This window comes from Nymphaea colorata, chromosome 6 (genome assembly GCF_008831285.2).
Source record: "Nymphaea colorata isolate Beijing-Zhang1983 chromosome 6, ASM883128v2, whole genome shotgun sequence".
Lineage (NCBI taxonomy): Eukaryota > Viridiplantae > Streptophyta > Magnoliopsida > Nymphaeales > Nymphaeaceae > Nymphaea > Nymphaea colorata.
In genome coordinates this window covers 14513643-14524292 of record NC_045143.1, presented here as the reverse complement: position 1 = coordinate 14524292, position 10650 = coordinate 14513643, and the positions used below count along the sequence as shown (strand labels likewise).

At 37.3% G+C, this 10650-nt stretch overlaps 1 protein-coding gene across 2 annotated transcripts in view; it reads right to left on the bottom strand.

The window, feature by feature from the left end:
• The window catches only part of LOC116256523 (ribosome-recycling factor, chloroplastic), a 46003-nt gene extending 35925 nt beyond the window's left edge, over positions 1-10078 (bottom strand). The window contains exons 1-4 of one of the 2 annotated variants that reach the window (XR_007573613.1): positions 9779-10078; positions 7012-7144; positions 6766-6835; positions 6495-6590 (exon numbers count right to left, since the gene is read on the bottom strand). Coding sequence is in view for 1 of the 2 variants with exons in the window: in XM_031632905.2 (XP_031488765.1) it covers positions 6495-6590; positions 6766-6835; positions 7012-7144; positions 9779-9875 (396 nt within the window). In the remaining variant the exon portion in view is untranslated. The remainder of the gene's footprint in view (positions 1-6494; positions 6591-6765; positions 6836-7011; positions 7145-9778) is intronic. The other variant, XM_031632905.2, reaches the window with a different exon arrangement.
• Positions 10079-10650: the final 572 nt, after the last annotated feature.

Below are 10650 nucleotides of genomic sequence, written 5' to 3'. Positions count from 1 at the left end.
TTTGAACTATTGTGTAGTCACACCTCGATGTTGGATGTTAGAAAAAAAAAAAAATGTTTGAGTGTCAAAAAGGTCGGGGTGTGATAGCCTGCCTCCGAAATGAACCTATGATCACCATATAGAGCTCCAAAATGGGGTCTGAGCTGTCAACCGACGTCCATATCGGTACAGCCAACACCAGCGAGAGGTGCTGGAAGAATTGACGAAAGAGATGCTGACAGATGGCATTATTCACGCCAGCCACAGCCCCTTTGCGTCCCCAGCATTGTTGGTAAAACAGAAGGATGGAGGATGGAGATTTTGTGTTGATTATCGTACATTGGATGCCATAACAGTAAAGCATTGCTATCCTATTCCTCTCATTGAAGAACTATTAGATGAATTGCATGGATCAGCTTACTTTTCTAAGCTAGATCTAAGGGCAGGGTATCATCAAATCAGGGTGGCAACCCAAGACATACCCAAAACTGCTTTCCAAACACACGACGGGCATTATAAGTTCAATGTTATGCCCTTCGGGCTAACCAATACCCCTTCCACCTTTCAGTCCTTAATGAACGACCCTTTTAGACCTTATCTTCAACGATTCGTATTGGTGTTTTTTTTATGATATTCTAGTGTACAGTGCGAGGGAAGAAGAGAATTTTCAGCACCTGCAGTTGGTTTCATCTACACTGCAGCAACATGAACTGCAAGCCAGACAATCCAAATGTGTGTTTGGGACTAATCAGGTTGTATACCTTGGCCATGTAATCAGTAAAGGAATGGTCAAAATGGAGGACGATGAAATGAAAGCAGTAAGAGAATGGAAGACACCCAGTTCGGTGAAAGAATTAAGGTCATTCTTGGGCTTGGCAGGCTATTATCGATGATTTGTTAAGGGTTATGGACTGCTGGCTGAAACTTTAACTGAGTTAACAAAAAAGGACAGATTCAAGTGGGGAGAGAAAGAGAAAGAGGCATTTGAAACACTCAAACTGGCCATTACATCAGCACCAGTTTAGAAGATGCCCAATTTTCAACTTCCTTTTTATATAGAAGCAGATGCGTCAGATTATGGAATAGGGCTGTGCTTAGTCAAGAGCAGCATCCCATTGCCTTTTTCAGCAAGGCAATGGGTACCAACTTCAAGGCTAAGTCAACCTATGAGTGTGAACTCATAGCCATAGTGTTGGCCATCTTCAAATGGAAACTATATTTGATGGTAAGAAGGTTTGTGGTGATGATTGATCACCATAGTTTGAAGTATTGTCTACAACAGTCTTCCCTGACCCGTACACTACAGCATTGGATACTCAAATTGATGGACTTTGATTTTGAAGTCCAATACAAAAAAGGAAAAAAGAACTTGGCAGCAAACGGACTGTCCAGACAGGCAGTTATCAAGAGAACCTACTGTGTTCTATTTCTCAAGTACAGGTTGAATTGTGGGAAAAAACTAAGCATGCCCATCAACAAGCTGAGACGGTGCAGAAGATAAAGGCACAGTTAAATGCAAGCCCAGTCCGCAAGTATGGGTACCTTTGGACGGAGCCATATCTACGGTGCCAAGGTAAGATATTTATCCCACCAGAAACTGACCTTCCCAAAATTCTAGTGGAACACTACCATGATTCCAAGGAAGGAGGCCATGAAGGAGTAGAGAAGACTTACCGACGAATTTGGGGCACCTTCTATTGGCTGGAATGAAAAAGGCAGTCTTAGAATACATCAAGAATTGCCACATATGCCAGTAAAATAAATACGAGACGAGGAAACCAGCAGGGCTGCTTCATCCATTGCCCATACCCAAATTAGTGTGGGAAGATATTTCTATTGACTTCATAGAAGGGTTCCCACCTTCGAGAGGAAAATCAGTAATTTTTGTAATAGTGGATTCTTTGACTAAGTACGCACATTTCATTGCTTTAGATCATCCCTTTTCTGCCAAGTCAGTGGCAAGAGCATTCCAAGACCACGTGGGCAAGCTGCATGGAGTTCCCCATTCAATAGTAAGTGATCGGATGAGTACAGCCTATCACCCACAGTCGGATGGCCAAACGGAGGTTGTTAATAGAAGTTTGGAAACATATTTGTGTTGCTTTGCTGGGCAGCGGCCAAACTTATAGCCTGACTATTTGTCTTGGGCAGAGTATGCCTATAATACAGGGTGGCATTCTTCCACGGGAACAACTCCATTTGAAGCTGTTTATGGCAGACCTCAACCAGATCTTAGGAGGTATCAACTAGGAACAGCCAAAGAGGATGAAGTAGAGGTTCAGTTGAGATGTAGAGATGCCATCTTGAAATATCTTAAGCAGCATCTGGCTGCTGCACATGATCGGATGGTTCTGCAATATAACAGACGCCATCGCGACCAGCAGTACAAAGCAGGAGACTGGGTGTACCTGCGCAGGACCCGCCATGGACTGGGAACTTAGACTACAAGGAGAAATGTCAAACTGGCATCTCGATATGTAGGACCCTACATCATCAAAAGGAAGGTTGGAACCTTGGCTTACGAATTGCAATTGCGTGAAGGCAGCCTGATTCATCCTGTTTTTCATGTATCTAAGTTGAAAGCCTGTCACCAACCCCCAACCAGTGAGGAAACTCGCATGGCATCAGTCTTGCGAGGGATTCCAGCCCTATTTCCCTATCGCAGGTTGGCCGCACGGAAGGTGAAGATCAATAACAGCAAAATAACTGAATGGTTTATTATAGAGTGGACCAGCTGGGAAGAAACCAGCCACTTGGGAGTCTGCAGAAGATATTCAGCCAATTCCCAGACTTCACACCTTGAGGAAAAGCCGACAAGGTGTTTCAGTAAGGGGGGGAATAAATGTTAGACATGCTAAAGTCAGTAGGTCTTCAGTAGTGTTAAGCTGGAGTTACATTAGAGTCTTTGGAGTTATGTTGACTCTTCAGTCTGAAATCGGGGTAGCGGGTCATTTAGAATCTTAGATGGACCCTGTCTGCGGGTTGGGTCATGGTAACAGGTAGGTCAACCCACTCCAGCATACACTTTGTATAAGTTGAGGAGGGATTAAGCCCTAAAGAGGACGATGAGATTTACTCTGTTTAGTGAAGGCTGGGCTTCCATTAAGGCTGTGTGGGTGAGTTTATGTGTTAGCTTGGGAAGTTAACAGGATCAGATGGTGATTACCTATAAGGCTATAACTGATTTAATTAGGCTTATCTGGGTTCTTTTATGGTACTTTTCTCTTAGTTTTTGTTATATTTTGTTTTTGTATTTTGGTTTTGTTTGCTTCTTACAGCAGCATTGATATAGTCGTTGGGACCTCCAATGGCCTTTGTTGCCTCTATTTGTTGGAGTAATTGTCATTGTAATTGTCAAGGCTTTTTGTAAGCCTTTGTGTATAATTCTTGGTTTTGTTTGCTTCTAACAGCAGCATTGATATAGGCGTTGGGATCTCCAATGGCCTTTGTTGCCTCTATTTGTTGGAGTAAGTCATTGTAATTGTCAAGGCTTTCTGTAAGCCTTTGTGTATAATTCTTTGTGAGTAATATAGACAATCATTTTTTGGTGCATTTGTGCACAGTTTGTCTGATCTGTGAGAGAACTGTATGTGTAGCTGGTATGTTGCTCCAGCCCTCTATGGTATGCTTCTTTCCTTTTCTCTCTATTAAAAATAGAAGAAAAAGATTGCCTTTCCCTCCAACCCCTTGTTAAGTTAAAGTCCACCACTTACGTTACATGAGCGCCTAAGATGAAACACCATGTTGGTAGAAAAGGTCTATGGGGATACTCTAAGAAAGAATCTAAGCTTATCCTAACTAAGACTATAATGGTAAAACTAAGGAATTAGAGGGGGCTGAAAAAGACAAAGCCATAAATGATTATGGGAAGAAATTAAAAGAATAGAGGGTTCAGCATCACAAGGTTATGTCATGGTTCTTGAATAGTGTAGAGACCTCCATAAGTGATCAGCCGCCCAAATTTGAATATGCAAATGAGGCACGGGAGTTTCTTAGGGAGATGCACACAATGAAAGATGTTGCATATAAAGTTATAAACTAAATGTGCAAGTAAAAATTTCAAAATTGCAGGAAGGAGACAAGTTCATTAAAGACTATTATGGAGAATTCCCATTGCTGTGAGATGAATTATCCTCAGTTGAACCAAAGTGGAGTTGTCCTCAAGATATGTTACTTCATCAAAAAGGCAAGTTCTATTAGTTAATCATGACATGGGATTAAGCCCTGATTTGATACAGTCAAGTTCAAAGGTCAAGTGCTCCAACTATCAATGAAGCTCTTGCTGAACTAATTATGGAGGATAGACTTATGTATAACAAGGAGAGAACTGAAAGTGTGTTCCCTATATCTAAGCCTGGAAATAACAAAACCTTATCTACCTCCATACTTTAGCAAGAACAATGAAGACCCCAACAAAAAATTATTTGTTTTCATTGCTAGGAACATGGACACATAAAACTAAGACGTCCAAAGCTGAAAAACTATATGACTCAGTGTTTTACATATCGTACGATACGGAGCCGTATCGTATCGTTTGTAATTTACGATACGATACACCCCCTGTATCGTAAGTAGGGGGTGTATCGTGCCTGTATGCGTGCGATACAGGTCTCGTATTATATGATACTGGCTCATTTCGAAAAAGAGGGGGCCGAACTCTCCTTTTTTGAGTTTCTTTTATAAAAACACACCCCTTCTTCATTTCTAACCTAGAGATTGTGCCGCCTTTGAGAGAAATCATCCATTTCCACTGTGAAATCAGTGATTTTTCACCATGAAATCATCGATTTGTGCGTGGGTGGCTGATTTTCTTTGGAAGAAAAGGGGTTTTTTTTATTTCTTCTCCGTAAGGTAAGCAATCTCTTGTTTTTACCATATATTCATATATTTTTACCATAGAATGAAAGATTTTGATTGTTTTTTGTTAAGTTTACCATAGGTTTTCGGTTTTTTGTGAAGATATGGCATCGTCTAATCCCACATAGCAATGGTGCGAAAGGGTGAATGAGAATGTCCGGTTAAAAATCAAATGTAACTTTTGTGGGAATACAGTTACATGAGGGATTATTAGAATGAAACACCATTTGGCAGGGACATCCAAAGATGCAGCTCCATGCATTGGAAAACCAAACAAACCTTTGCTTACATATTAACAAACCAAATAAAACCAAGCAATAATAAGTCTATCATTCTGTAAAACATGTTTTTTATAAAGAACATATTATTCTTGATTTTTACTGATTTTTTATGAATTTTTCGAATTTTTTATATTTTTTCTGATTTGATTTAAAAAAAAAATACGATACGGTTACGGTACGTTACGATATTTTACGATACAACGTATTTTAAAGCCAGAACGATACGGCTTATGATACGCTTTTTACAACATTGATATGACTTCCATCCCCCTCTAAATTGAGGATTACAGTTAATATGTTCTATTATTTTACATACACCATAAAGAGACACTGTCTTCAGGAGTAAACTTTGAGTTTTATCTTTGAATTTAAAAGAAATTTTATTTTGTTTTATTTTCATAAGGATAAGCAAAAGCTTATATATTCTCTTTAAGTTTAGATAAAAGTAGCAATGCAGCATATATTCGTAAATAATGAAATATGCTTTAAACACTTGTAGTGCAAGTAATTTTTAGTCGATGTCATCTTCAATTCAGCATCAATATTGTGTTCTTCTAGACCTTTCAAGCTTGAATTTCTGAAACAATTTTTCTTTTTATTGGCTAAAACAAGGACAGACCAATGTTGACCAGGGAATTAGATTTCATTTTGCTTATTTTTCCTAATTCTGACTTGGTTCTCTATTTGATTTTTGCTGTCTGGCTCGATTATCAGTTTGCTCTTGTGCTTCCTGCCTCTGATGTGCAACTCATTTGGAATTAGGATTCCTACTTCACTTCCCATATCATTTTATATTGTGGTTTCTAAGTTGGTAACTTTAGATGAAAACCTTCAGTGGCTAATTATCAACAAAAATAAATAGAGATTAACTTTGTCTACATCTTTAGTTACATAAAAGCCATTGTCACAAATATCGTTCTCGGGTTTTTATTGCTGAGCAGTTTTTAGGCACTAGTGAGCAAGTTCATTTTTCTTAGAAAAAAAACTTACGAACTTCAAAAATATAAAAAAAGGCAGAACGAAATATGAGAATCTGAGTTTTCTAATACTTTTATCACAAAAAGTTGATAAAAAAGTCAAAATAATTATTGAAATGCTAAAAGAAACGTCAAAGAAATTAATATATATTAAAAACATTTTCCTGAAAAACTACTTCAAAGAAATTGTGACAATTTCATTTTGCATTTCTTTCAAAATATTACAATTCTTCACATTTACTTTATCCTTTATTTCCCAATTTTCACTCTTTCAAAAAAATCCCCGACATTTGTGACAATGCATGAAGACAGTTAGCAGAATATAACATTGAGGACAATATGAAGAGGAAAAGTTGAGGAAAAAAGTAATCGAGTAGAAGATGAACCGTCCGCTTCTTACTTCAATACGATCTAATATGGCCGGACTTGCTCTTCCAGTTCTCACTGAATTAAAGTTGGCTTTGATCGTGTCAAGAGTTTTTTCCATTCGATCTTTCTGAAAAAAAGGTAAAAAACAAGAAACAGAACACCAAAAAAAGGTGTCAAACTAATCAATTGAATAAAACAAGCAAAACACATTTTGTGAACAAAGGAACACATAAGGGTTCGCTGCAGACAGAGTTTTTTCTTATTAAGCTAGTCATGCTTTTATATCAAAATTAGAAACTTACAGCTTCGCTTTCAATTAAAGATTTTTCAGCTTCTATTTCTTCAATGGTGGCACACCTACAAACTCCAGCTCTGAAGAAGTGGAGAAATGGTGAGATAGAATGAGATATATCTTAAAGCATAAGCATGATTTATAACTGTAAAGCTAACAAAGCTCCTATATATGCATGTTCTGAAGGAAGTCAATATTTGTTTTCTTACCAATCGCACAATTGTTGATAAACCTTTGCTCTTAACACAAATCTAACCTGTATTTTAGCTGTTTTGAAGAGAGACTTTTCAATCCCATCCTTATGCTGTCCTGATTTTTTACATAATTTGCAGAAGAGCCAAGTTTGAAGCGATTTGAACACATGGAAACTCTCCTTCCACAATATCCAACTGCAATATTTTCTTAAAAGTGAAGCATATCATGGAGATCGCAATTGCAGGAATTAAATTAATACAAATTTTAGTTTTCTCAATAAAACAAGGGAATGAGAAGAAAGGAAAAGGAGATGTGACAGACAGTCCTAGCACATCTATAAGAAACTACAACAGAGAACTAACTAAAAAAAGAGGAAAACAAAGACTAATACAGGAAAACAAACACATTGTATAAATGGTTCTCCTGAAAATCTGGCTTAAAAATGAAACATGGAAAGACTGATTTAAGTCACACTGAATGCACCAACAATTTTTTCGCTCTAAATCCAACTATAAACCACAACAGGAGGAAAAATCAAGTGTGAACATAATGGCAAGACGAACTCAAGAAAATGCCATTTCTTACTAAGACTGTAGAAGGGAAAACTTAAGAATTTGAAAGAGATTGAGCAAAGCAAGGTCGCTTTAGATTACAAGAAAAATGGAAAAAATGGATAATGAGCATCATAACATCATGCCATTGGTCCTAATAATGTTAACATCTCCATTAGCACTCAACTTGCTAAGTTTAAACATGCCAAAGAGGCTTGGGAGCAACTTTATGAAATGCACACTATAAAAGCCAATGCTCACATTGCTCAGTTAAAAGTAACTCATCTTCAAAAAGGAGAGAATCCTATCAAAGACAATTTCAGAGATGAATCAATCTTTAGGAAGAGTTGTCCATTTCTCAGCCACAATGGCATGACCCTTGCAACATCATTTTGAGGGAGAAACAAATTCAACAAAGAAAGTTGTATAAGTATATTTAGGGTTCCGACCCAAATTTGACAGAGTTAAGATTTCTCTTCTCTGCAGAGCAAATGTTTCTTTTATGAGTCAAGCTCCGGCCGAATTAATCATGGAGGAAAATAAATTGTCACATTCCAAGGATAAACATAAAAATGTTTTTTGCTTGTTTCTAAACCTAGAGCTTATGCTAAGCCTAAACCACCTCATTCTAAAGATAGAATGTCATAAAAACATTGTTATTTTACAAAATTGGACACAACAAAACCAAAGTGTATCCCAAATTAAGAAGATTTATGTTGAAACTCGACATGTTGAAAATAACTTTTGCGCTTTTGGTTATGGACATATTGGTCTCAGCAGGGTCCAATTTTGTTTTCTTAAAAGACATGCACAACTTGAGAAAGATTCTTAGGATTTAGGAATGAAATTCTAGTTAATGTAGATTTTTTCCCTGTAATTTCCATAAATTAATCTTTTACATAATGTATTTTGTTGAAAAGTACTTAATCAATTAGCCTTTAACAAATAATATTAGTGAATAAAAAAAGAGAAAACTTTTTTGTTTCACTAATGTATAGTTCTTGATGTGTTTCTTCATTTGCCCCTTCCTCTTACCTTTTGCAGCATTTCTAAAGGTAAGGTGGGAACTTTCAGAATCAACAAAATATAGTCAATGCTTTTAACCAGAAATTCAGACCTTAACTCAAGCAGTCTGCTTGCTAGAAGAGAAATTAAACAGTTAATATTTTAAGCTCAAATTTGATGCAGAATGTAATGATTTTTAGTCTGCAAGCGAAACTTGATCAAGAATTTTCTTATGGATGTCTTTATTTCATCAGACCATGCTCGTGTTCAAAAAGATTCACGCTTTGTGACGGTGAGATCTCAAACACTTGGAATGATGCTTCAGAGCAATGTAAGTACTTTCACAAAAACAAACAAAAGAATATGCTATTCATGTAAAAGACCACCTCAATATGAAAGGTTTTCCTCCAACAACAAAAATCTAAAAATAACTTGCAGTGCAAGGTAAGCATTTATTTCACATAAAGTTTCATGTGTTTGCAACCAATATTTGTCCACCATGACACGCAAAAGAGAAGCTAAACTTATGGGAGTAAATGTGAAGCCTGAGGTCTAAGTCACCTATACAGGGCTAAAACAATCCAGAAGCTTTCTTGATATACATACTAGATTTAAATGGCATGGTTGCCTGTTTAAGTACAGTAGAAAGAGAAAAAACTATCATCCCGGTTTGTTGCTAACTCTATGTGGCGAAATTAACTCCAATGACGAGATTGACTCCACGCATTACCCGGGCGAAGTACTGATGGTAAGTACGAGCATGCAAGTGTATCATCATTTGCTACCGTTATGGCCAACAATTTATCTCCGGCCACCAGTTCCCTTCCGTGGTTTCTCGAACAAATAAGTAGCCTATTTCCCATTCACAAGCAATTAAACTGAATTACTTGATTTTTCTTCTTTGGTTTCTCAGTTTCATATCTTAGATGATAGAACTAGATTCTCTTCCCAACCCGTGGCTGACGAAAAATATAAATTTCTTACTGTATTCAACTTCCGAATTGAATTTCCGGACACTAAACTACCAGAACCAACAACTTGCAGAAAATGCCACGACGTCAAAATAAGAAGACAATGAGCCCAAGAAACGTCAGAGGCCCTGATTTGCATGTAATGATGTAGAAGCGCACCATGTTTAAACCAAGAAAAAGTTGAGGAGAGACTGAATTCCTCATAAAAAAGGAAGTTTCCCATCCGAACCCAATGTCCCAAAAGCTCAAAGAAAGAAGGAAGACTGGAAGAGAGCTAGAACCGAAAGCAAAAAAAACTGACCTGCCATAGAGTAGGTTTCTGCGAGAGGACTTCTGGCCATGGACCATTTGAAGGAAGAGGAGTGGCCTACAATGGCGGTAGACAATTGGGCAGCCATTTTCTCCGGAGGTCCTCAACCACAGCAGCACAGCAGCCTTGTCCGGAGAATCTGAAGCGCTTTTGAAAGAGAAACTCCTGGCGTGGAAGCGGAGGGGCTGGAATTTGGATAGAGTCTGGCACGAAGCAGGAGGAGCGAAAACGGATGACTGGATAAAATTTGAACCGTACTTGAATCCCAAATGTTATAGTAGACCGTGACCCGAGAGTAGCCCTACACGAATTTTTCCTTCTTCTTCTTCACAGGGAGGGCAGAGAAGTAAATATATGAATCCTACTAGAAGATGAAGATACTTGTTCTTGTAACGTGAAAATGTTACAAAAGGGGCTTTGGTTCTAGCTGGATCCAAATGATAAGGTCAATTACACATATAGGGGTCAAATATAGAAAATAAGTTAGAAATCTTAAAAAGAAATAATTATAAAATTTGTTTGGACATGAAGGAAAAGATAGAAAGGAATTAATAAAATCATGTTTGTTTAAACTATATAAAGCAAAGGAAATGATAGACTTTGTGTTGTTTTACAATAATACCTCTCACACCCAAGAACTTATCATCTATAAAAACAAAACCGCAACTTATCGTTTTCTCATTAATGTTCATGACAAATCTCCTTTGTTGTGATATCTCATTTTTTCTAATATATCACACATTCAAAAATTGAAGTTTCAGTCATTGCATTATTATCATCGAACATGGAATATAAAATGTTAAATTGAACAAAAACCATGTCATCAATTCATAACCAAGTAACAAAATTATGACACTGAATAA